Source organism: Macaca nemestrina, chromosome 7, assembly GCF_043159975.1.
Source record: "Macaca nemestrina isolate mMacNem1 chromosome 7, mMacNem.hap1, whole genome shotgun sequence".
In the NCBI taxonomy this organism is placed as follows: Eukaryota; Metazoa; Chordata; class Mammalia; order Primates; family Cercopithecidae; genus Macaca; species Macaca nemestrina.
The window spans coordinates 92599445-92626057 of record NC_092131.1 but is presented as its reverse complement, the minus strand read 5'-3'; the positions used below and the strand labels follow the sequence as shown (position 1 = coordinate 92626057).

Here is a 26613-nt window from a genome sequence, read left to right as displayed (position 1 = left end):
GCAACAAAATAGATCAATATTTCCATTAATATTTACTTAATAACAGCTATTAAAAGTTATTACTGTTTGCAGTAACACAGAAGCACTTACCTGATTCTTATGCCAGCTTCTATAGGGTAGGTAGTGACAGCTGGTTTTGCAGGTGAGGAAGATGAGATTTAGAGGTGAGGTGTGTCTGCCTGAGGGCAGGAGCTGGTAAAGGGCACTCTGGGCTCATGGGAGTCACGCTGTTTTTCTTTTCCTAGGACCACAAGGTTATGTCTAAGATATAAGTTACAACTCTCATGTAGCTCTTCCAAATACTTAGATACACAGCTTTGGGGAGTTTTCTCAGCCAAATGCTTTTCATTAGCCCTTCTCCTATTAACATTTAGGTCTTAGGGATTTATTTTCAAAATATGTATAGCTTGTATAAGCCATTCACCTAAGTTCTTAGAGCAGACATTCTGCCTCTTGATCTTTAGAAAATACCTAGGAGTATTTTGTTAACAGTGCTCATTTCAACTGAAAGGCTTCATTTTAAAATTTAATTTAATTTAATTTTTTAATTATTTTTTGAGACAGACTCTTGCTCTGTGTCTCCCAGGCTGGAGTGCAGTGGTGTGATCTTGACTCGTTGCAACGTCTGCCTCCTGGGTTCAAGTGATTCTCGTGCTTCAGCCACCCAAGTAGCTGGGATTACAGGCGTGTACCACCACCCCTGGCTAATTTTTGTATTTTTAGTAGAGATAGGGTTTCAAACTCTTGGCCTCAAGCAGTCTACCTGCCTTGGGCTCCCAAGATGCAGGGACTACAGGTGTGAACCACTGTGCCTGACTTTTTAGGCTTTCTTTAAAATGGCATCTTTTGGCCAGATGTGGTGGTAATGCCAGCACTTCTGGAGGCTGAGGCTGGAGGATTGCTTGAGCCCAGGAATTGGAGATAAGCCTGGGCAACATAGGGAGACCCTCTGTCTGCCAAAAAATTAAAAACAAAAAACAAACACAAAAAACCCCCCTAGGTGTTACGGTGTACCCCTGTGGTCCCAGCTACTTGGGAAGCTGAGGTGGAAGGATTGCTTGAGCCCAGGAGGTTGAGGCTGCATTGAGCCATGATTGTGCTGCAGCACTCTAGCCTGGATGACAGAGTGAGACCATGTCTAAAAATCAATTAAATAAAATGACATCTTTGTAGAAGTGAATTTTACCCAGGTACCAAGCCCCTGCCTGTCCCTCCCAACTCCCTTCCCTGCCTCCCAGCACCCCCATCTGTTTTGGTTCTGCTGTTGCCATTCTCTGGCTTTGGGGACTTGCTGAAGCCCCACTGTCCCCATCTTCCAGCTGTACCCCTTCTCTCTGCTTCCCTGCTTGTCTTATTCTTTACAGGGCTGCCTGTGATTTCACATTCCTAAAGTTTTTGGGTTTGTTTTTGGATCATGCCAATATCAGTTCTTTTGACAAGGGAGAAAGGGTATTTTGCATTTTCCTTTTAATCATCAGCGAGTAGCCACAAAGGGTGTGTCTTTCCCTCCTGTGCTGTGTTTACTGTGTACTCCCTCGGTGCATGAATTATTTCATGGCACCAGTGGAGCATGTTTTATTCTCTTTCCTGTTTGTGGCTTGCACCTCCTGAACGCTGCTATCATTCATGGTCCAGCTTGGTTTTCTTTTTCACTGTTTCTATCACAGAACATCCTGAAGACCAATGGTGTCAGTCATAGGATCCAAAACAGCTGGTTCCTAGGCCCTGCCTCATGCTCTGTGGCTTGGGCTTGTCTTTTCTTCCAGAATAAGTGGGTAACTTCTTCCTGCTTTTTTTCTCTTTTCTTCGTAAATGGGAGGAAAAGTGTCGAGTATGGAGACTGCCCTTTCATTTGAAGGAAATTCACAGTTCCAGCTCTGTAGCGTGGCGTCTCTTAACTAGTGGTCAACACTGGCTGTGGAAGGGGGGCCAGATGGCAAAGTGAAGCAGATTCTTTCCTCCTGTCTGCAGTTTGATTGCAGTATGAAGTTCAGCTTGCTTCAGTCTATGTCTTCATGTTCTTCCACTAGGTACTGAATTTTGTGATCTGTTGGAAATAACAAGTAAATAGATGCCTAACACTTTATACAGATTGAGTATCTCTAATCCAAAAATCCAAAATCCAAAATGCTCCAAAAGTTTCAGCTTTTGGAGCACTGACATGATACCACAAGTGGAAAATTCCACACCTCACCTCATGTGACGGGTCATAGTCAAAACTCAGGCACACGACCCACAGTTAATTTAGTGTCCCCAAGGGAAAAAAGACCCTCCTGGCCCCCTTCAGATGTGATGTGTCTTTTCCACACATGCCCAGATTCCCTCAAACACCTCCACAAAGGGTAATAAAATGGTTCATTGTACACAAACTTTGTTTCACGCACAAGATTATTAAAAATATTATATAAAATGAGCTTTCAGAGAAGTGAGAAATGAGAGGTAGGGAGGGAGGAGTTGGGGGACAGTTGGGGGAATAGTTGAAGGTAAGGTGTTTAGGCCAAGCTCTGAGGAGGTGACGTTTGAGTGGAGACTCACATGGTGAGAGAATGGGGCAACCTCCTGAAGGAGCAGAAGCACTGTGGGCAGCAGGGTATGAGCAGAGGAGGAGCTCAGTGTGTTGGAGGTTGGCGACTCCTGTGGAGTCTTGTGGGATGGTGTTGGGACAGGGATGGACCGTGGGGAAGCTGGATCATGGGGAATATGTTGCTTTAGGCCAAGCTGGAGATGATGGTGGCTCAGATCAGAGCTAAAGTAGTGGAGACACACGGACACTGAATGAATGATGAAGTTCACTCATTCTGCATGTGTCCCATGTGATGCATCCAAGTAGTGTTTTAGGCACACCAAGTACTGTTTTAGCACACCAAGTACTGTTTTAGGCACTGGGGATATAATAGTGAACCAACTGGAGCTGCCATTGTGTTGGTAGTGATGAGAGAGACCATGAGAAGAAAGGCCAGAGCCATGTCCTGCAGAGAGTGGTGTACTTTGGGAGGGAAGTGTGTGGGGTTGTCGAGGAACAGTGTGCTGCTCAGGGAGGAATGAGGTGGGACGGCCTTGTGGGAAGAGCAACCAAGATTCTCATAGCCTTGGGAGCTTGAACCCTGAGGTCTATTGCTGGACTAAATATGTGAGGTGTGAGAGGAGAGAAGAATCAGGAATGACTCTTTGATTTTTAACATGAGCAACTCAGAGAATGAGAGTACTACAGTTTAGAAGCTTGGAAGGTGGATTTTGTGGGGGAATGAATGAGTTATTAGACACCTCAGTGGATATACTCAGATGGATATATACATTAGAGCTCAGAAGAGTCTGGACTAGTGACATGAATTTGATCATCATCTAGAGTATGAGTGGCACAGGAAGCCACTTGTGTGGATGAGGTGACAGAGGAAATGGTTGAGGATAGCAACCGACATTTAGAGGCAAGGTAGAAGGCAGAGCAGTGTGGAATCAGGGAAGCCGAGAGCTTCCCTCAGCACAGTGGCACGAAGCTTGGACACCACCTCTTGTCTGTCCTGCTTAATTCCATTCACATCTAGAGTGGACTTGCTGTGTGCACACCGCTGACCACCTGCCTCATGTGACAATTGTTCCTCATGGATCTTAGCCCCTTGCCTTTACCATGAGCCTCCTCAGAGGTCAGGGCACTGCCTGTTAGCATTTCTCATGGTGTCATACACGTTGGGTGCTTCCCAAATTAATTACATCCATCAGAAAACTTCACTCTATCTGAGAAGCTTTAATGGTGGACTTGGGGATTATTAAATCCTAAAAAAGGTTATAACAAAAAGTTTTCTTGGTGTGTGTCTGTGCCTAGAATTTAGAAAATAAGTCATCCAGTACTGAGGCCATTTTATGAAAAGCCTTTAAAATCTACAAATGCATTGGCCCAGCAATTCTACTTCTAGGGATTTATCCTAAGAAAATAGTCTTGGGTATCTGCCAAGAATGTTCACTGGAGTGTTGTTTATAATGTGCAAAACAGGAGCTAACCTAAATGTCCAACAATAAGGGATTGGTTAAAAAAAAAAAAAAAGCCTCATGGTGTGTATTCATACCCTGGAATTACTGTCCCCTTAAAATGATGTTGTAGAAGGACATGTATTGACTTAGTAGAATGTTAAGTGAAGGAAGTGTGTTTACAAATGTCATATTTTTGTCTGATTTCACTTGCCTTCATTTATAGAGAGTGGATAATTGGCATAGTGTTAACATTGTTTATCTTGGAATATTGAGATCGTTGATGATTTTTACTGTTTTTTTTTGTTGTTGTTATTACCTCTAAACTCTCTGTAGGAAGCATGCTTTCTTGTTCAATAAAACTCTTAAAGTTGGAATTTATGCTTCTTTTATTCATAAAAAAATCATGTTTTTAATCTTAGGTTATCCTTTATGTTTACATTAATGCAGATATGGGGAGAACACAGTCTACCCGGCTCATGTCGAATATGCGTTTTGGAGTCCCCACTTTCCAGGTCACAGTGACAGTTTTCCAGTATAGAGTAGACTGATTGCCCTGTACCCTTCAGGCAGGGTGCAGTAGTAAGTTATTGATAGTTGGCTGCTGAGCTGTTGCTCAGGCCTTGGCAACTGACACTCTGCAGAAGGGACCAGGAGTGTGCAGTGGTGGAGTCGGGCTGGCCTGGGTTGCAGATTTAACTTTCGCCTGTCCCTCTGTGTGCCCCTGGGCTGTAAGTTTTAGTTTGCAAGGTTGACGGGGATGGCCTCTCCCATAGTCGGTTGGTGTGTGCTGCACAGTCTGGCCCAGAATGAATGCCAGCTAACTGGTTAGCCACCTAGACTGTCAGTCTGCAACCCACAGCTTTGCCGTGAATGATTGAACCTTATTTCTTTTTTCTTTTTTTTTTTTTTTTGAGACGGAGTCTCGCTCTGTCACCCAGGCTGGAGTGCAGTGGCGCAATCTCAGCTCACTGCAGGCTCCGCCTCCCGGGTTCACGCCATTCTCCTGCCTCAGCCTCCCGAGTAGCTGGGACTACAGGTGCCCGCCACCATGCCCGGCTAATTTTTTGTATTTTTAGTAGAGATGGGATTTCACTGTGTTAACCAGGATGGTCTCAATCTCCTGACCTCGTGATCCGCCCGCCTCGGCCTCCTAAAGTGCTGGGATTACAGGCGTGAGCCACCACACCTGGCCAAACCTTATTTCTTTAATAATAATACAGGATTCCTAAAAACCAACTGTGTATTATTGTTGGAAAAATAGTTTTAAAAATTATTTTCTTTTAACTGAGACGTTTACCCTCTTGTCTCCCTTCAGTCTGTGGGCCGGGCATCGACATCCGCAACGACTATCAGCAGCTGAAGCGCCTGGAGAACTGCACGGTGATCGAGGGCTACCTCCACATCCTGCTCATCTCCAAGGCCGAGGACTACCGCAGCTACCGCTTCCCCAAGCTCACGGTCATCACCGAGTACTTGCTGTTGTTCCGAGTGGCTGGCCTAGAGAGCCTCGGAGACCTGTTCCCCAACCTCACGGTAATCCGCGGCTGGAAACTCTTCTACAACTACGCCCTGGTCATCTTTGAGATGACCAATCTCAAGGATATTGGGCTTTACAACCTGAGGAACATTACTCGGGGGGCCATCAGGATTGAGAAAAATGCTGACCTCTGTTACCTCTCCACTGTGGACTGGTCCCTGATCCTGGATGCAGTGTCCAATAACTACATTGTGGGGAATAAGCCCCCAAAGGAATGCGGGGACCTGTGTCCGGGGACCATGGAGGAGAAGCCGATGTGCGAGAAGACCACCATCAACAATGAGTACAACTACCGCTGCTGGACCACAAACCGCTGCCAGAAAAGTAAGAATGATGCTGACTGCTGCTTTCTCTCTGCTTCTCTCTCTTCTCTCCTTCTCCTCCTTGACCTCCCTTCTCTTCTGAATGCACGAGTTCCACTGGGCAGGGTGCAGTCGTGTTGCATTTAGGACGTGGCAGGCCTGCTGTGCGGAAGTGGTTCCCAGCGGGGGTCTTGGTTGGCTTTCCTTTGCATCTGGGACTCTTGGATTGCGGGACTGTGGCATGGCTGGAGGCCATCATGGCTACTGTCAAGACTATTCAAATCACATGTTAGAAATAATCCACCACACTCCTGGGCTAGAAACTTGCTGACCTTCAGCTTTGAATTCCTGATGAGAAAAGGTGACCTGGTGTGCTTGGAAGTCCCTGAGCCTTGACAGCTGGGGGCTGCTTATGTGTCAGCTCTTTCATCCTTTGTGCAAAGTGATATTTTTTGTTCTGCATGACTTCCTTAGTTTGAATGGACTTGGAATATGGTTAACTAAAGGGAAAGTAAAGCACTCACTCATATCCTATGAAAGCAGTCCTTGGGTCCTAGTGATGATGTTATGATGCTCAGGTGTCCTGGTTATGTCAGAGCACCTGGCCCAGGTGGGAGACCTCTGGACACATTTCCACAAGTCCCAGGTTCAAGCTGTACTTGCAGTTAGCTGTGTAGCAGGGTGCATTTTTAAATCTCTGGGATTCTGTTTTCGTTCTTTTATACCTGTTGTGAAAATCTTAAGAATTCACAAGTGAAGGAAGTTTGGAAAGTGTTTATTGCTGTGGGGGTCAGAGAGTGGTATTTTGAAGTTCTTGTATATTTATCTGCAATATGCTTATTTTCCCTTGAGAATAACTGAGCTCTTGCCTTAATGTGATCAATTCCTTGAGAGCCAGGCTGTTTGGTATTAAAATGTGACGCTGAGCCTTCACCTTATTGCATTCAGCAATATTTACATATATTGGCTAGGAAGCTTTTCCTCACTAGTTGGAAGTCAATGTGTTAGCTCTAAATAGCTATTATTTAAGTGTTGGCCCAGTTAAATATGCAAGGAACCCATGTTCTACAGTTACAAAGAGCCAAGAAACCCCAAATTGTTAGACTTGCCTAAAATAAATAAAAGGTGAGACCCCACGGAGGTGAAGTGTGTAAAATAAAGGCCAGACCTCAGAGGTAGCCCTTACTTCAGTTCCCCTTCAGCCAGACCCGAGGAAGGAAAAGGATCTGTGTACCCTGATCTGCCACACACTTTTATACTCTGCAGAATTGGATCAGTGTGTATGTGAACATTGATTAGTAAGGGCAGGGGTCCCACTGGCTGCAGCCAGTACCTCGTAGAGCTCTGAGAATGCAGTCAGGCCACTTTAAGGTTGGCCAGAGTTGGAGGGAGATCTTATGGTAAAGTCACTTGTGTGATTGATTAAAACTGCCTTATCATAAGTTACCCACTGGTTTGAGAAAACAACAAAATAATGTTTTTTAAATAACCTTGACATTTAAAACTTTTATCTGAAAAGTAAAAGGTGTTATCAAGGGAGGCAGCATGCAGTAGAAGAGAGATGTTGAACGTAGTGATGAGGGCCAGGAATGACCTTGGATGAGCCAGCCCCTCTGGGCTGTAGTTGGGCTTTTATAGACTATTTCTAGGGCAGTCGGTACATCCCTTAGCGGTGATCATATATGGGCATGAGGATGTTTTGAAAACTCATAAGCTCTTTACAGAAGGGACGTGCCGTATGAAATGTCATTAAGTGGGGAGTTGTTCAGGAACTAGGTAGGGCTTGCCATGGGTTTTCGGCTGTTTCTGATCAGCTACTTATTGAAGACCCCTGGAATAGGGGTGAGGCCTGCATTCTGGATCCAAGTCTAAGAGGGGCAACTAGAAATGAGCAAGTTATTTAAATTGCCTGGGCTTCGGTTTCTTCATATGTGGAATGGGGTAAGGCCTGCCTTCCTCATAGGGCTGTTGGAAGATGAAAAGGATAAAGGAGAAGCACCGTGGAAAGGTAATGATGGTTAGAAGTTGGGCTCTGCTGGTGACAGACAGAGCCTTGATAACACCTGTTGGTTGGTCACCTGCTTCCCCAAGGCCATGTCCTGCAGCCTTCTTGACCATCCCAGCCCTGCTGATGTTCGTTGTGATTTCACAGTGGAGTACTTACATAAAATTCATAACTGCTTTCAGGGAAATTTACTTCCCTTCTTCCTGTCCTGAAAACTCAGGCATGGGCATATTTCCTGGAGATTTTCTAGTTGAATCAGAACTTTCTCTTGGTTTGCATAGATTCCATTTAGACCTGCATTGTCCAGTGTGGTAGCGGCTTATTGAGTAAGCCACATGGCTTATTGAGTACTTGAACTGTGGCTTGTCCAAATTGGGACTGCTTTAGGTGTAAAATATACACTAGATTTCCAAAACATATAGGAAAAACCCTGTACACCATTTCATTAATAATTTCTATGTCGATTGCATGTTGAAATATAACATTTTGGATATATTAAAGTAAAATGTGTTCTTAAAATAAATTTCAGCTGCCTGTTTCTTTTTAATTCTATTTTTTTTTTTTTTGAGATGGAATTTCGTTCTTGTCATCCAGGCTGGAGTGCAGTGGCACGATCTCGGCTCACTGCAACCTCTGCCTCCTGGGTTCAAGTGATTCTCCTGCCTCAGCCTCCTGAGTAGCTTGAATTATAAGCATGTGCCACCATGCCCGTCTAATTTTTGTATTTTTACTAGAGAGGGGTTTCACCACCATGTTGGCCAGGCTGGTCTCAAACTCCTGATCTCCGATGATCCGCCTGCCTCAACCTCCCAAAGTACTGGGTTTACAGGCGTGAGCCACCATGCCTGACTCTTTTTAATTCTTAATGTGGCTACTTGAAAATTTGAAATTACAGATGTGACTTGCATTCTGTGTTGGTAAGCTGCTTTAGAGCATTTCTTTTAACAGCAGGAGTTCTTCCCCTCATCATCTTTTTGGCTGAGTGGTCACTGCAGTGCTGACAGCCTGCACCTCTCCAGCCAGAACCCTTAGGAATCATTTGGGGAGCTCCGTGTACGGCATTGAGAGTCCAGGCAGAATGGCTACCTTGAGTTCAACATAAGTGTTAAGATGGCCATTCGAAAAGAAGAGTCCCATTCAGTTAATCTTCTGTTGGCTGGCTGTAGAACTAAGGAGAACATCTGGAGAAACATGTCAAGGGTGTGTGTGAAATCGTTGAGCCTACTTGATTTTGTCATGCTGATGCACAGTTTTCACTTGGCACTGTCCTTTAAACTCCTTCTGTGCCATGACTCTGCAGTGCCTGGCAGCATAGTAGACTCTACTCCCACTATGGACGTGATCCCTCTGTGGTTTCTCTGCACACTTCTGTATTTCTCAGTTCTTTTTGGATTTGGGAGTGGATTTTATACATTTTTGAGTCATTCCTAAAGGGCGATTGACCCTTAAAGAACTGTGTACAGCGCTTTCCTTTCAGTAAGAACATAGTTGTGTGCCATCCCCTGTCATGTGGTGTGGTTGATTCCTCTTCCCTTGTCTTCTGACACCACCCTCTTATGAGTCTCTTCCTGCCCCCACAGCTGCTGCTTCTCTGTCTCCCTTCCCTCAGTCTGGCTGTTAATGGTGGTCCCCTGACATAGTCCATTCAGGCTGCTGTAACAAAATCCCATACCCTGAGTGGCTTACACACAACAGAAATACTGCTCACAGTTCTGGAGGCTGGAAGTCCAAGTTCGAGGTGCTTACCAGATTAACTGTCTGGGGAGGGCCCACGCTCTGGTTCACAGACAGCACCTTTTCACTGTCTTCACATGTTGGAAGGGGTGAGGGTTTTTTTTTTCTGGCCTCTTTTTTAAAGGGCACTAATCCCATTTGTGAGGGCTCCACCCTCATGACCTAATCACCTCCCAGAGCCATCACATTGGGGATTAGGTTTCAACATAAGAATTTTGAGGGGACGTAAACATTCAGATCATAGCATGGCTGGAGTTCTATCCTGGGCTCTCTTTTCACTTTCCTTGTTCTCATCTCATCCACTGGTAACTTCATTGCCTCCTGTTTCCACCTAAACATCCAAATATCTCCAGCCCAGAACCCTTTTGAGCCCAGGACCTGTCATTCATATCAGACCACCATGAGCATTTCACTACAGCGTCTGATGGTCTTCCCTGTTTCCTCACTTTTGCCTATTTTTTTTCTTTTCTGTTCCCTCTTCAGTGGGCCACACTCTTGTTTCCCTGATTCTTATGTCAGGAATGTGAGTGTCCTTTGGACACTTCCTTCTCCAGTTGCACACCAGGCCTTTTCCCTCCTGAATGGAATGGAAATGCTGCTTCAGCTGCCCTCCTCTGCTCCTCCCCCTTACTGCATTGACATAGCCTCTCTCTGCTTTGTGCCCTGTGGTTCCACCAAGCACTGGGGAGCTTTCCAGTATGCATTTTTTTTTTTTTTTTTTTGAAGAAAGAGTCTCGCTCTGTCACCCAGGCTGGAATGCAGTAGTGCGATCTTGGCTCATTGCAACTTCCGGCTCCCAGGTTCAAGTGATTCTACTGCCTTAGCCTCCTGAGTAGCTAGGATTACCGCGCCACCACACCCAGCTAATTTTTGTATTTTTAGTAGAGACGGTGTTTCACCATGTTGACCAGGCTGGTCTCGAACTCCTGACCTCGGGCGATCCACCTGTCTTGGCCTCCGGGTGTGCTGGGATTACAGGCATGAGCCACTGCGCCTGGCCATCCAGTGTGCACTTTGGACTGATGTGCTTCCCTACCTGAAATCCTGTAGCAAGTCCCTATAGGATAGACATGTGGTACAGCGTGAAGCTCCTGAGTGGTCAACAGCTACCCCATGACAACATGCCACACTCCATGTGCCACCCTCCCGCCTGCCTGCCGAGTCCTTGGCCCCCGTGGTGCTCTTCCATGCTGACCAGCCGGCACGGGTCACCTGGCCGAACTCTAGCCTTGCCTTTTCCTCTCAAGGATGTAAGGGCTCTGCAGATTTCAGGAGGCCTGTCTCCCAGCACCTGACGGGACACTTTGTGCCCCACTGTAAATTCTGGGTGTATCCTCCAGTGTATGCTGTCACCCCAAGGGCAAGCACTATGTCTGCTTTGTGAAGGGTTCATTGTTAGGAAGATACATTTTCCCCTTGAGCGAGAGTAGCATATTGTGGCAGTCTTCAGTGAGCCAGTTGTGCCAGGATTATGAAATGCAGATGTTTACCATGTCATTGTTGCTGTCATTGCTGCTGAGGAGTACTGACCAAAATCATCTGCAACTCTTAGTTGAAAGAGAGGACCACTGTGGTGGGTAGCTCTTTTCTTTCCTGCCATTGTCGGGATGATTACAGGTCAAAGATGATGGAGTAGTATGGAAATTGTCTGAAAGGTTGAAGCTTGGCGCGTGAAGCCATTCATGACTTTGTAAGGCAGTTATGCTGAAGGCCAGTTCTGTGCTGGGAGGGACAGAGGTGAATCCTCCTGAGTGCCTGTGGTTTTCTTATTTCCCGGTGAATTTGCCTAAGTGCCTGTTGTTTGCTTGCCATGGAGCCTTTCTGGTATTTCATTTCAGGTGTAGATGCCCACCTTCCCACAAAAAACCCCCAACAAAACCTAAGACCTTACTGCAACCAAGTCTCCAAGTACTTTTTAACCCATTGGGATGAATAGCCTGTGGTCTACTCAGGTCACCCTGAGTGCGTGTGAGAAGGCCTGGGCTTTGCCAGGAAATCCGGGAAGGCAGGGCCGGGCTGTGTTGGAACCTGGCTTAGCTGTTGGGGCAGCCTCATTTCAATTAGAAGGGCATTGACTGGGAGCAGCAGTCCTGGAGTTTGTTGCATTTCCTGTTGCCCTCAAAATGAGAAACCAGGAAAATAGCAGATTGGAGCCTTTGAGAAGGCAGTAAATGGCTGTTTTTATTGACAAAAGGAAAACATTTTACTGCCATCTCACTGATGGCATCTCACTGACTTAAAATGAAGGCAGGTTGTAGTTTAAAAAAAAAAGTACTTTTTCCCCCCTACATATTCTTATATTCTTGTTTATCAGCCACTGCTCATAAGGGCAGTGTTGTCTTGTGGAGTAGAGGCACTGTCTTTCCCTCATTTTCCTGTGTAGGTTGGTATGGCTGACCTGCTAGATCAAGGTGGAGGACCTGTTTAAGAATGTGTAAATTTAAGGCTGGGAGCAGTGGCTCACACCTGTAATCCTAGCATTTTGGGAGGCTGAGGCAGGAGGATCGCTTGAGTTCAGGAGTTCAAGACTGGCTTGGGCAACATGGTGAGACCTTGTTCATATAAAAAAATTTAAATAATTAGCTGGTTGTGGAGGCGTGTGCCTGTAGTCCCAGCATTTTAGGAGGCTGAGATGGGAGGATCACCTGAGCCTGGGGAGACGGCGGTTGCAGTGAGCTGTGGTTGTGCCGCTGCACTTCAGCCTGGGTGACAGAATGAAATCCTGTCTGGAAAAAAAAAAAAAAGAATTTGTAACTTTAAGTTTTATGGCTAGCTTTGAGAAAGGAAAATAATAAAAAAAAGAATGTGTAAGTCACCTGCTGGATGGCGGGAAGAGGGACACATTGTCTTTGTAGTGAAACTTCACTCATGTGATGTGTAGTATTTCATCTTAACTTTTTTTTTTGAACTTAAGCTACTTGTGAAGAGCTGAGATGTTTCTGTTAAGCACCGTGTGGTCTGCGCCAGTCTCCTGCAGGCCATTGTTCCCCAGACTGCTAAGACCATCATGACACAGGCCTGCATTTTCAGGTGGACCCTTGGGAGGGGCTTGTGGACCCTGAAGGAGAAGGCAGCCAGGAGAGGGGTATCTGGCTTTGTGTTGTTGGTAGGAACTTGTCTCGGTTATCCTGGAAGGCCTCTGCTCTGGTCAGCTGCTCCCAGTGTGGGGGTGATCTTTATTTAGAAGGGGGTCACATGCCCCCAGGCCTCATTGCAATGCCTTTTTTAGTCAGGCGTGGAGCTCACATTTTGTTCTGCCTGTTTGCCGACCCCTGTTGCCAAGATGGTGAAGCAGTTTGTGTCCAAGTTCCCTGGGACCTGGCTTAGCCCACCTCCTTTCTTGGGACGTGTGCCTTGTGCCTCAAAGACTTTGCTTTTGGCTAATTGTCATGTAATGATGGTGTCACTATCCTGGGCCCCCTTCAGAAGTTTTTAATAGGGATCTCATCTAAGAGACCAAAAGCTTTCAGAATGACTGTCTGAGAGTGATTTTTGCAATGCCAGGTATTTGGAAAATATCTGGAGCCCCTTCAGCTCTCACCAGTTAAACCTATTTGTATAATCGTTCTGGTTTCTTCCTGTGCTTGAAAAGCCTCTTTGTTGTGTTAATACCTCTGTCTTGCTTTCCTCATGTGTATGCCAGTGTGACATTCTCGGCAGAGTGGGGATGACGTGGAGCGTGTGGGCCCGTGGTTAATCTTGTCCTGAATTGCCTTGCTCAACTTGCGTGTATAGGGTGGTTCAAAAGTTAAGTTTGGCTGGTGGTGAAGTTGGAAGCATCACTTAGAAACACGCCTCCTTTGGGCATATGGTGTGAATCAGGGACTCTGGCTATAAAAGGTGGGGTCTCTGAGCACCATCCTAGTTGCAGCGTTCCCCTGACTTGGAGGTAGCGAGAGACAGCCAAGGTGTTCGTTCCAGGGAGGCTGCTGGGTGGGAGATGGGATTTTTCTGTCTGTGGCACAGGCAGTATTAAGTAGAGCAGGCTGGTTAAATCACATTTTAAGTAAAAACCAAAGTGCACAGATGATCGGCAGAACTTCTGGGGGATAAGAAGCTGCTTTCCTTGAAGAAGTTTGCCTCCAAACCAGCGCCCATGGCTCGGCAGCCAGCATGGCAGCCCCAGGGGTGCATGGGACTTGGGCATATGAGGCTGGTGGGGGACAGGGACAGCTGGGTCCAGCATTGCCATTCCCAGGGATGGTTGCCACGTCATCTGTCTGCCCTGTCCTTCCATTTCCTTTCTTTGAACTCGGGGGGCTTGCATCGGACTACCTGTGCCATTTCCTCAAACTCTAAAATTGAGTAAGTTACCGAGGGGTTTTCGTGGTCTGCGCTGAGAAGATTTCTTGCTTCCTGATCTGCCTGTGTGTTCGTGTTGCTTGCTGTCTCTCTCTTTCTCTCTCTCTCCTCTTTCATCCTAGTATATACAGGCAAGGTATGCAGCATTTAAAATGTTCATAACTCATCAAATGGCACACTGATCATCATGTATAAGTTGGGAATCAGGGTTTAAGAAATTTAGAGATCATTTATATGGAAGAAAGAACCCCAAGTAGAAACCCAAAATCTAGACCATTCTGGGTTCTAGTTTATACCTGCCACTGGCTAACATATGGCTTTAAGCTGGATGTTATAATGAGAGCTGGAGTTTCGTCTGATTGCACACAGCGTTGCTTTTCTGTCTTTGGAAAAATAGCTCACTGCAGAGCCCTGGTAACCGTTTGAACTGCATTGCGGGAGTAGGCAGAAGAACAGAACAGTCCTTGGAGCTTGGTAGGAGGTGTGAGGGCTTATGGGGGACAGTTGTCTTTTCAAGTCAAGGAGGAATAAGGGCTCTGGGGCCAGTGGAAAGGGCGAGTCTTAGGGAAGAGTGACCATCCAGGTTAGATCACTTCTTCTGCAGGGTCAGCTTGGCGGCTGTTCTTAGGTTTTCAGGGTATCATGGGGCTGGCCAGGCCCTCACCCTTGATATCCCTGAGCATCTGTTTCTCACAACATTGTGGAGTCCGTGGGGGTAGAAGCTACCATCCTGTGCCTGCCCTCACCCTCAGTGCGACTGGTCTTCAGGATGTTTAGGTGGCCCCACACGTGGATGTACAGCTTTCCCCTGTTTGTTTTCCCCATGGCATATTAACAGTGAGATCTGCAAGAGTACATAATTTTGTACAGAATGGGTTGTATTTCTTTTAAACTACGTTCCTGAGTGGACAAGTGGTATCAGATGCAAAGGTTTAAGAACCGTCGATGCATTGAGATAGTGCCATCTGTTTGCCTCAGGTATCTGGTGCTAGGACAAAGCTGCCAGGCCTCACCTTCCTTCAGTGAGACAGGAATAGGACAGTATTTGGAAGGCATCTAACGGGTTTCCACGCACATAGTAGGTTTTTGGTAAATGGTGGCAGCTGCTGCTATTTTTTTTTTTTTTTTTTTTAATTGAACTATCTAAGAGTTGCATTCTGAGACCATCTAAAATTCTGAGTCTTAAGCTGGATTGAGTATGTATGTTCACTACCATATCTTAAATGATCCTTCTGTATTGCTTTTCTAAATTGTAGAATTTCAGTTATCATAAATAGCAGGCCATACTGTAGGTGTGGTTCTTGCTAATTTGATTTGTACTGTTCAAATTCTTGTGTCTGTCCAGATAAACTGTATCTTATAAAGAACATTCAGTGAGGTACATATGTCTATATCGGGGTGCCAGTGGAGTCCCACTAGTTATATGTAATCTATTCATTTGATTCTCAAACTGAATTTATTCTGTTTGCAAGTTTGGTATTTGGGAGCATTTCAGAAATATCCACAGATTCTTGTATGATACTGACATTAAATACTATCTCTTTGAAATGCCTCTCTCTGTGTCCATGGAGAACATTAAAATGGTTAGAGTGGGCACAGTTATTGGTAAAGATAACAAAGATGGGCATTTTTATGACAACTTTAGGTCTCACATAGGTAGCCAACCATCTGCTCCAGGATGAAGCATGTGCCTGTTTATTCTCTTCTTTGGTAGCGCTAGCAGTATATGTGTGCGCACGTGCACGTGTGCGTGTGTGTTTGTGTATGTGCATACCACTTTATTCTCCCACCCAGCCTCTTCTCCTGTTTTGTTTAGTTTCATTTTCCTCCTCTCACCCCCATTGCAGGAAACAAACACTGGCTCTCTGTCCTCCCTTAGATCTTCCTTCCGTTCAAGGGGATCAGGTGGGTGGGAAAATGTTGTGCAGGAATGCCAGGCCTCTGCCCAAAGCCAGGCTTCTGTTTCATCTCATTATTGAACAGAAGTTGCTTTTTGTTTCTTTGCCTTGGTTACAAACAAGCACCCAGTCCTCTCTTCTTTCTTCCTGCCATTTTTCACAGAATCCATGTGGGATGGGAACAGAGGCAGCGTATTTAGGGACTGTCAGTTGCGTGATACCCATGGCCTTGTTTAGAGAAGCTGTACCCACTGCCCCAGTGTGGAGCTCCATCTAATTTGTTTTTGCAATTCCTAATGAAGGGACCTGGATGAAGTTAGTGAGGTTGCTCTTCCTGGGGTTTATGCAGGGTGGCCCGTGGAGCTTAGCCACCCTTCATGCAGAAGGTGGGGCTGAGGGCAGCCAGTGTGACTGAGGCTGGCTGGCCCACCCTGAGCTGCTTATGCCCATGGGGCCCCTGGGGAGGAGGGCCCAGCTGCAGTGCGCATACATCTGCCCTTGGCAGCAGATCTGTGAACCCAGGCTGCCATTCTGGATTTCCGGATAGATGCAAAGTGCTTGGATGGGTTTTAGCAGCTGCTGAGACCAGGAGTTGGGCTTAGTAGTAAAAAGGGGGAACAAAATAAAAGAAGATCAGGAGGCAAAGAGCCTACAGTACAAAAAAAGAAAGACGAAGGTTGATATTATTAGAAATACTTCCTGGGCAGCCTTAGTGTTTGGATTAGGATCCCCCACCACCTCCCAGAGGTATTAGTTGTAATACAGAGACAAATGGAAACTAGTCATATCCTTAGGTCCTAGAAAAGACCAGCTTTGTTCCTGGGGTGGTAACCTAGTACAATGTTTCCGTTCCTATTTCTTGACCTCTGAATGGCCCCTTCTGCTTTGCTAAGTGGATGATATTATTAGGTGCTTAGACTATTCTTCAGATAGAATGTAGGGATATATTTTTATTCTCTTCCTCAGTGAACTTGAAATGATTGGATTATTTTGTAATACGTCGATACTACTTTTAGAAGCTTTTGAATAACTGTGTCAAAGAAGCTTTAGAACAGGTTTTAAGCAAGGTTGCAGAGAAGGTACTGAGTGTGTTTTTCCACTCACAAGGAAAGACAGCAGCTGAATGCAGAAGTGTGTATCTGGTTCTAACTCTTTATCACTTCAGGGACTGTCCAGGCGGCACCATCCATTGGATCTCCTGCCCCTCCTCTTCCAACCCCCGCCTCGTCCCTGGCCATTCTTTTGTGACCAGTAGTTGCTTATGAATGGAATTCTGAGAATGTATAATTTTCTCAGAAGAATACTTCTTTAGCTCACTAAATATTTCTTGTTTGCTGAGAGGAAAAAAAAAAGCTCTTTGGAAAAGTCATTGGATGCCAGAGATGGGTGATTAGGAGGGATGAACTTCTAGGTGTGCCTAGCAAAGCCGTTTCTATTGATAGGCAATTAATAAAACAGCCAAACTTGACCTAACAGGCTGCCATTTTGAGAGGAATTTGTTTTGCAGGATTAGTTGGCTTCGAGGTATATTGGTGGCTGTGCAGTGATGACGGCTGTCGTGCCTCCTATGTCTTCTGCCCGTTGTGATGCAGGGTAAGTGCTTAGGCCTCAGACACAGGCTCCTTGAACTTCACATTCAATGCTTTAGGGTGAGGGGACTTGAGACCCTTGACTCGACTCCCACTGGAGTCCCACTGGAAAGTTTCTGTTGCTTATTTGGGTAACCCCAGCTCTATCTTGTTGGGCAGTAGTGTTATCCTAATTCTTGGAAATACTCAGAGTGTAGAATAAAGAGCTGATGAAAATGTGTAAGAAGGGAGTAAGTGGTTATTAGAGATAAATGGTGACTGGGATGATGCTCTGACCCCTTCAGCAAAAAATAAAAGGTGAATGGTTTATTATGAACTAGTTCAGATTCTGTTTTTGGAAACGAGCTTGGTTATACATAGTGCATTTGAAAAGCGTGAAGCATGGACTTTCAGATGCCAGCTCTTCAGCCTCCTGTAACTCCAGTCGCAAAATCCCTCCAGTGTATCTAAATAAATGCAGACTCATCAGTGCCTTACCATTATGAAGCTAGGCTGGAGAGGCAGGTGGCCTGGATAATCAAATGGCAAGAAGTATAGGGAGCAGCCCAGCGTCATGATCTGGGGGAATTTGCATGAAAATTGTGTACACTTAAGCACCATTGTTTATTGCCGAAAGCACGATCTGGCCTTTTCTACTGAATTTCCTTCCAGCTCTGAGATTCAGTGTTGAAGACAAGGTTGTTGGGGACCTCGGATAGATACGTTGGCCCTGGCTTTCAGTAAACACTACTAGAGACTGAAGACATGTTCTAGACTTGGAATTGTATGAAGCAGTCGAACTTTTTAGGATGGGTCCTACCCTTAGGGACTACCTACAAGACTAGATGTAGAAGAGGAGGCTGTGGACATCAAAAGGTGGCTGCAATTCGAAAGTTCCAGAAAGCTTACTAAGGGGTAACAGATGTAGGACAGGAGACTGGCGAAGCACCTCAGTGGTAGGGCGGAAAGAAGGAAAGTGGTTAGGGAAGGAGTTAGGGCAGGAAATTCAGGTAGGATTGATGTTAAGTCTTATATCTTTGAAGTGACTTTCTCTGGTCTGGCTTTTGCTGTTACCAAAGTAAATTATTCATAAGTGCATATGAGAAACACTGATGTAACTCGATTATGTGGAATGAATTTAAATTCATTTAAGTCATTCTTTTAAACTAAAGTAAGCTTTCCCTCATCCAGAATCTGAGCAGCCCGATAGCCAAGCAAGAGTTTCCTTCTGCCATGGCCAGTGATTGATGTCTTCTTCTATGATGCCGCTGAAATGCTGGGGACTCTGAAGCGCTATTGGAATGATCAAAGCAAAATTAAAATACTTTCTCAGTGATTTGGGAGTTGGGTGCATTCTGCTGTGTTTTTCGGTTTTCAGCATCTGGGTTTGGTGTGCATGCATGGTGAGCTCCAGCTGGAGCAGACGTTACCTGCTGAGGCCACGCTCTTCATGGTTCCTCCTTAAGCGTCACCCACTTGATCTTCCATGAAGCCTCCCAATTCTCCCTTACTGAGGACTCTTGCTTCCAAGTTGCTTTTGTGCTCATCCATTGCCGGGTTATTTGGTCAGTGATGATGGTTTCTCTGTACTTTTTATCAGTAGGTTCAGAGGACCTTGTTTACTCCTCATTTATCTCTCTCCCCAAACAGATGAGAAACCACTTGTGGGTTAGGACTCATGCTTTGTTTATAATGTTTGATTCTCCAATCTCGCAGCTAATGGGAGTCCCCTGGCGAAGATACTCTGTAAAAATCCATCTCCCATGTGGGCTTAACCCCACTTAGTGTCTGAGTGGTTTGGTCCTCATAGTTCTCTTGGGGGAGGAGCGGGAGGAGGAAAGGGAGGAGGAGGAGGAGGAGGCGGTGGTGGCAATGGCAGTGGCAGCAGTGGTGGCATCTTGGACCAGAGTGAGAGCTCTTGGACCAGAGACAAAAGAGGTCTTCTCTCAGGGTAGTGCACCATGAGAGGGAGCACTTGTTTACATTTTGTGCCCTGGACACCAATCTTGCCTTGCTCTAGTGCTGGCCCTGAGAGGTGCAGGAATTTTATAAAGAGATTTATAGAACATTTTTGGGTTACCAAATTGGTCCCTGGTTGTAGCTGGAATGAATAAACCAACTAAATAACAGTAGAGTTTGAGAGTAAGTGTGTGCTCTAGAGAATGTGTGCACATGTATGGTCTGGGTGAGTTCTTCACTTTGCGGACTTGTAAATTATTTGGGGTCCTGTGCTCCTCCCTACCATTCTTATTCATGTCAGTCCACCATCATTAAGGAAGTGAAAGTTAACACTTTGTATACGTATCACTTCCATAGAGAGGGAGACTGGTGAAGAGGTTTGAGTTATAAGTCACACCTAGGTTAGGTTTGGATGTGTCTTTGCAGGTTTCCTTGGCCAGTTTCCATCGGGTCCCTCAGCTACACAATTAACGTACTGCCGTTTTGTGCAAGTCTCATGATAGGCGGTATGAGATGATACAAACTAGGATTCTGTTGTGAGATAAGATAAAAACACTTGACACTAAAAAAAGAGAGAGACAGCTTATGCTGTGTGACGAGACACTATGACTTTTGCCAGAAGAGAAATAGAGGCAACAAGTGCTAGGAGCTCAGAGGAGGGTGAGTTCCACTTTTGGAACTTTGCATGGAAAGAATATTTGGGTCTGGTGAAATCGAGGCCTTTCATGAGGAATGTCCACACGTGCTCAGTACTGTTTGCCGAGCACTGTGTACATGGCCCTTGACTCGTTGAATGAGTTGTACTGCAAAACTTTGCCAGGCATTTGGAATGTGAAGTATATTATTTTGTAAAGATGAGGTCTGAATGGGTGGTTTAGGTCCTAGGCCAGTGTCCCTCTGTCCCCCACCCCCATATGTGCCCTCAAGCCGGTTTGGCTTAGACATTATTTATCTCTGACTACTGTGTACAGCCTTAGTTCCATGGGGAGGAAAAGGCTTGATGAACTCGATCCTGGAAGGTTGGTGGCTCTGTTTTCTGATGGATGAGGTAGGAGTGGTGGGAAGCTGGTAGTTTCTACTTTTTGCCTGTTTAAAAAGCCCCCTGTGAGGCCTTAGCACTTACCAGATGTTCAGGATTGGGGAAACAAAGGAGCTGCCTTTGCAGAGGTCTGTGGGCATGCAGTGGGTGAGAGAGCAGGCACTGAGTGCCCCGAGCTTCCTGCCTGTGTGGGCAGGAGGATTCTAAGTGGAATCGGAGCATCTCCGCTTGGTGCTGGAGGAGGTGTGGAGTTGAAGGTGGGATTCTTCCTCTTGAAGCACTTGAATGAGTTTCTGTGTGGCTGAACAGAAACTGGTTCATCACTCATGTCATGATTTTTGTGAAGCGAGGACTTGGGGTCCAAGTCTAGGTTTTAGGTTCCTTGCTGTAACCCGTGGCCACTGAGAGAGAGTTTTATGATAAAAGGTCAGCAAAGTATCTGACAACATCTCACACTAGAATGGGCTTCGTACATGTTTAGTTCCCTCTCTTTTTATTCCGCGCCCCCACCAACCCCAACTTTTAAATCAGAAATGTGAGGGTGCTGATTGAAACTTTTTATAACTTTTCTTATTGAGAATTGTTCTCTGGAGTTGTCTCCAAGAACAAAGGAATTCCAGACGTTCTCCTTCTCTCCTTGTCTCTTCCGACCTCCAGTCAAAGAAAAACTCCGCATATGATCTTTGGCCCAGAGAAATATTAAATTTATGTTAAGTATGCAGACATGAATGGGCAAATGAAGGATTTGTGGCAAAGAAGATCTGCCGAAACAAATAAGTAATGTAAATGGGCAGAGGGAAATATTAAATTGATTGCATCTTTCAGCTCCTGGTACTTAACACAAAGATAAAGTAGTGGGAAAAGGTTGTCATTTGAAGTTAATGGAAAGATGAGGGAGTTTTGAAGCTAGCTGGGATTTTTCTGCCTGTTAATAGAGTGACTTGGATTACAGACTATAAAAATAAAGAGTAGGGCAGTTCCATTTAGTATGGATCATGATACTGATTGCTCTCTGAGCAACCTCTGTACCAACGGAGGAGAAGCTAACATCCCCAGGCCTGGAAGATACTGGATACCAGCTCATTAAACTCTTGTCAGAAGCCTTCATTAGCATCATGGGAAGACTTGCTATATCTATATTATGAAGCCATTTAGATTTTTAAAAAAATGCATGTTCTTAACCTTTTTTGTTTATTAAGTGGGGCAGTAGATTAGGACTGAATGGATTTGATTCTCTCATTCTACATAGTATGCCTAGAAGCCAGAAGGTTTCCCAGAATTTGTATTATGGTAGTGAGGGCAAATTTAATTAGCAGATAGGAAAATCTTTGAAGCAGTTTAGGCCAATCCACTTAATTGTATCAGCAATTAATATTTTTGAGAAAATGGAAAGAAACAAATTTACATTTCTTGTGGGACTTTATTTTGTTATCCTTTAAGGTTATTGTAAATGAGGAGACTTTTGAACTCACAGACTAAATCTAACTACTGCAGATAATCATTAACTTTTTCTGTTGTGTGCCACCCTTCCCAGCCAGATTATTCCATTAGTATCACTTATGAACCAAGAACCTGTGAGCTTGCAAGATGCATTTTTAAGAAGGCTCAACTTTTTGACTTGTGTTAAAGAAAGTTCAGGTGTGAGTCCCAGAAACGAGTTTCATGGAGGGGAGAGGTTGTCTCTCTGGGTGGGTAATATAGGGGCCACTAGGGGCTCACTGTGGCTTTCTGGCACTGACAGTTACGGAGCAGGGGTTACTAAAGTGGGAGAAAGCAGCCAGTTCTCCAGTAGCCCCAGTGAGAGCTCTCATGGATCTGCCTATTTTCACTGGGGTAGGAGCCATCACCATCAGCCTTTCTGTGGCCCCCAGTGCCATTTTCTGATTAAGCTGAGACCTCTGTAATAGACACGTTGTCATTTTTTCTTGTATCTAAAAGTTTGCTTGACTGCAATGGGTCTCCAGCTCAGAGCAGGTCTGGCTAGAGAAAACAGGAGGTGATGACTGGAGCACTTTGCCCTTATAGAACATGCTCTGGTGTAAAAAGCGAGAGGATTTTCCTTGCAGTTACTGAAGGTACCTTGTGTACACAGAAAGAAGACAGAGGGAGTCCCAGATGCCTCCTTATCCCTCACAGCCGGATCCTTTAGACCTGTGCAGTGTCCGTGGATTTGGTTATTCAGTGATGTGCTGCCATTAAAATAAAGGCATCGGCCCTGGAATAGAGAAGTTCAGTGAGAACCTCTGTACTCCAAGAACATTTTCTAGGAAATAACTTCACCTGCCCTATGTAATTCTCTGGAAGAATCACAGTGAGTTGGAAGGAAACTAAGACTTGGAAAAGGATTGGAGAGGTTAGCCCAGACCACACCAGGGCTCTGAAGGCCAAGCTGGGGTTAGAACCTGGGACACCCTCCAGCCCACTGTCTCCTATTCCCTGGCCATTTACTGCCCCACTCCTCTTTCCACTCTTAGGGGCTCTGGATCTAATGAGGGGATTAATGCAGTTTGCTGTACTAATACATTGCAAATGGTGCCAGCCTAAAGGTATTTTGGTGGTGGAATCAGAGCTACGGCATCTTATTAGGTCAGAATCTGTATCTCCTTTTCCAAGATTTTTACATGATTTAGTGTTTTCTGAATTGGGGTGGGGGGCGGGGGGAGAAAAAAAAAAACCCATGTCTAAATCCTAGCATTTCATCCAATGTTGATGAAAGGGCCTTTTTTTTTTTTTTTTTTTTTCCTTCCTTCCTTCCTTCCTTCCTTCCTTCCTTCCTTCCTTCCTTCCTTCCTTCCTTCCATCCATCCATCCATCCATCCATCCATCCATCCATCCATCCATCCATCTGTGGTTAGAACCCTTCAGAAACTTTTAGAAGATCCCTCCTATGTTTTGGGGTTTTGCAAATTTGAACCCCAGTTCCTCCCATATTGCTTCTCTAACTCCTGGAATGAGGTAAACCTCCAGGCAGCCTGTTGACCCAACCCATGCATGCCAGTCTTCTTTGGGACTCCTAGATGTGGACCGTGGGGTATATAGGGATCAGGTGGGAAATGAGGTATTTTGATCGAGATCTTTGTACCAGTGAACTGACCCCACTCCCCATCTGGATTCCTGTGGTGATTACCTTCTGTATTAGTCCATTTTCATGCTGCTGATAAAGACATACCCAAGACTGTGAAGAAAAAGAGGTTTTAATTGGACTTAGAGTTCCACATGGCTGGGGAGGCCTCAGAATCATGGCAGAAGCAAAAGCAGAAACCCCTGATAAACCCATCAGATCTCATGAGACTTATTCACTATCATGAGAATAACTCGGGAAAGACCGGCCCCTGTGATTCAGTTACCTCACCTAGGTCCTTCCCATAAGACATGAGAATTCTGGGAGATACAGTTCAAGTTGAGATTTGGGTGGGGACACAGCCAAATCATATCACCCTCTTAGCAAGGACTAAGTTCATGATCATGACTGGCATTCACTGAACAATGACTAGGTGCCAGGCACCTCGCCAGTATGCTTTAATCGTTGTCACAATCTGTAGGGTGGATATGGATACTACTGTTCCATTTTTTGTGGAAGAGGAAATGGAGGCAAGAGACCTGGTTATAACTTGTGCAAGGTGCCATGCAGCTAAGCAGTCAGCCCAAATTCAGACCTGCTTTCCTGTGATTATGCTGCCCATTACTCTCCTGTCGTAGCCCACCTAATACTTCCTAGTGGGCTCCTGATGAACACATTCCCAGGGATGACTTAGTGGCTTGTCTTGCTCTGAAGAAGGCTAGGCACCATGTTAGATGAGTTCTTGAAGATGTCTTGCTCTAGTCGAGAGACTTTTTAGATCTTTGGAGTTTTTGCTCCCATCTACCTACTGCTTAGTAAACATGATGTGGGTTCTGTTAGCATGGCGCCCTCCCTCCCTACCACCTTTATAGGAGTGGAGAACGTCTGTGACTCTTATGATAAAGGAAAGATTAAAATGAGAGTGACACAGCATAGTTAAATTACAGATGCTTAATTATAAAACAACTTGTTTCTGAATTTTAATACCTTGCTTTTCTCTGACTTTTTAAATTCCCCTCCTTAGACAGAATTCATTTTTACATTGATGATTTTATTTATTTATTTATTTATTTTGGAGACAGAGTCTTGTTCTTGTCACCCAGGCTGCAGTGCAATGGCACAATCTTGGCTTGTTGCAACCTCCTGGGTTCAGGCGATTCTCCTGCCTCAGCCTCCCGAGTAGCTGGGATTATAGGCACCTGCTATCATGCCCAGCTAATTTTTTTGTATTTTTAGTAGAGACGGGGTTTCACCATGTTGGCCAGGCAGGTCTCGAACTTCTGACCTTAGGTGATCGACCTACCTTGGCCTCCCAAAGTGCCGGGATTATAGATGTGAGCCACCGCACCTGGCCTGATGAATTATTTTCATGTGTGGAGCAAAACTTTGATGCTGTTCAGTGATTAGGTACCTTTGTTTGATTCATTTTTAACTAGGGAGATTTCTTTCTTTTTAAAACCACTCTTTAATCTTGTAAAAATATCTTCTAATAGTTGGATGTTTTAGCTGTGATGAATGACAGATTGTCATAAAGGAAGAAAGGTATGTGGTTTCCAGTAAACTTTTAATTCTTTTGCAAAATAAAAATAATAGTCATACAGAGAGTAAAATATATGAAGAGTCGGGAGGTGATTTATCAAAATCAGATCGTGGACTCTGATTTTACCATGAATTAGGCTCTTGGAAAGTGATTGGGCCAATGTAGCTTTGCCTTTTTTTTTTCTTGTTTAATTTGTCAAAGCAAACTTGTGGTTGCCTGCCCGTAGTTTAATTCTGCCTCCTTTGGGCAAACAACTGACTTCTACTGGGAGTCTTTCTTGAGGAGATAAAGGTGAACCTTGAAACTGCTCTCTGATTCCTCAGCAAAGTAAGGCCTGGGTGTCTCTGCAAGGCCTTGCAAGTGAGATGGGCTATCACCTGAGCTCACGTGGGGCTGCTCCTGCCTTCGACAGCCTCCTGAACTTCTCCTGCAGTATACCCAGGGGCTGGAGGGCAGAGAGCAGGTTTTCTTCTGCTGGGCTGGTCGGGGCAGCCACAGGCTTTCCTCCCAGCCTGCTTGTCCTCCGGGTGGGTCCAGCACCCGCTGGGATTCCTGTGGGCTTAGTCACTGTGCCGCGGCGGCAGAAGGACTGGGGAAACCACTGGCCGGCCCTGGTGCTCTGTCACCCTGAAGGAATGTGGGCCAGGCCAGGGCTGCTGGGCCTGGAAAGTTCTCCAGTCCCTGTTGCAGATTCAGCCTGCCGACTCAAAGTAAAAGGAACATGAGGTAGCCTCTGTACTCACTGAAGATGCATTTTTTTTTCTTTTTTTTTAGTGAGCAGCAGCAAGATTTATTGTGAAGAGTGAAAGAACAAAGCTTCCACAGCATGCAAGGAGACCCGAGCGGGTTGCCCTGAAGATGCATTTTTTAACTTGCTTTTTAACTAAGTATTTTTGTTCTGAGCTTTCCTGGGTCTGTGAACACACCCCCAGCTATTCAAGATGGGCTTCTCAGTGAAAAGTGATGTGTCCTAGGAGAAATCACACCTGTTGTTGCCGCTGGCCATCACAGATCCCCGCGCCTGTCTGTGAAAGCCTGGCTGGGTTGGGTGGTGGGGATGAGGATGGTCAGGTTGTCCAGACTCAGCCTGGACTGTCTTTGACTAGAGAGGCCTGAGCTCCTCCTCCACTGCTCAAGACCCCGGTTAAGGGGACAGCAGAGCAGGGATGAGAGGTGGCCCTCTTCACATCACCTCCTAGCGAGAGGGCCTGACTTCGTGCTACCGTCATTGCCAGCCCTAGTTTCAGGGTCCCACCCAGTTGCATTTGAATGGGTCTCATGACATGTGCTTGAAGAGCAGCTATTAGCAGCAGACCTTCAGGAGGCTGAGCTCAAGCAGGTGAGCATGTTCTAAGCCATTGTAAACCCAGCGAGGTGCCTATGCTGATGCCCAGGGCCGCCTGGGAGGGTCAGGCCCCCATCACTTCTTCATCCTACCTCTGGGAGCACATTCTGCACTCTCTCCCAAGGCCAGCTGGTGTCCATTGGTGATCACTCTCTCTCTAAGTTTTTTAAGTGGCTTCCTTTCCTCTGGTGGAGAAGCCAGCACCTTTATCCTATGACAAGAAAGCTCTTTGTAGTAGGTGGTAGTAGATCAGACAGATCTGGCTTAAATTCTTGGCCATGCTACCTCTTGGCTCTGCTATGTTGGTCAAGAGAATTTACCTTCCTAAGGCCTCTCAGCTGCATGACTCTGGACACT

General features: G+C 45.5%; 1 protein-coding gene across 3 annotated transcripts in view; it reads left to right on the top strand.

Annotated features, from left to right (window-relative positions):
* Positions 1 to 26613, top strand: part of LOC105479398 (insulin like growth factor 1 receptor) — a 317817-nt gene that overhangs the window by 53344 nt on the left and 237860 nt on the right. For all 3 annotated transcript variants that reach the window (XM_011737331.3, XM_011737329.2, XM_011737332.3), the window contains exon 2: positions 5282 to 5827. In XM_011737331.3, coding sequence (XP_011735633.1) covers positions 5282 to 5827 — 546 coding nt within the window. The remainder of the gene's footprint in view (positions 1 to 5281; positions 5828 to 26613) is intronic.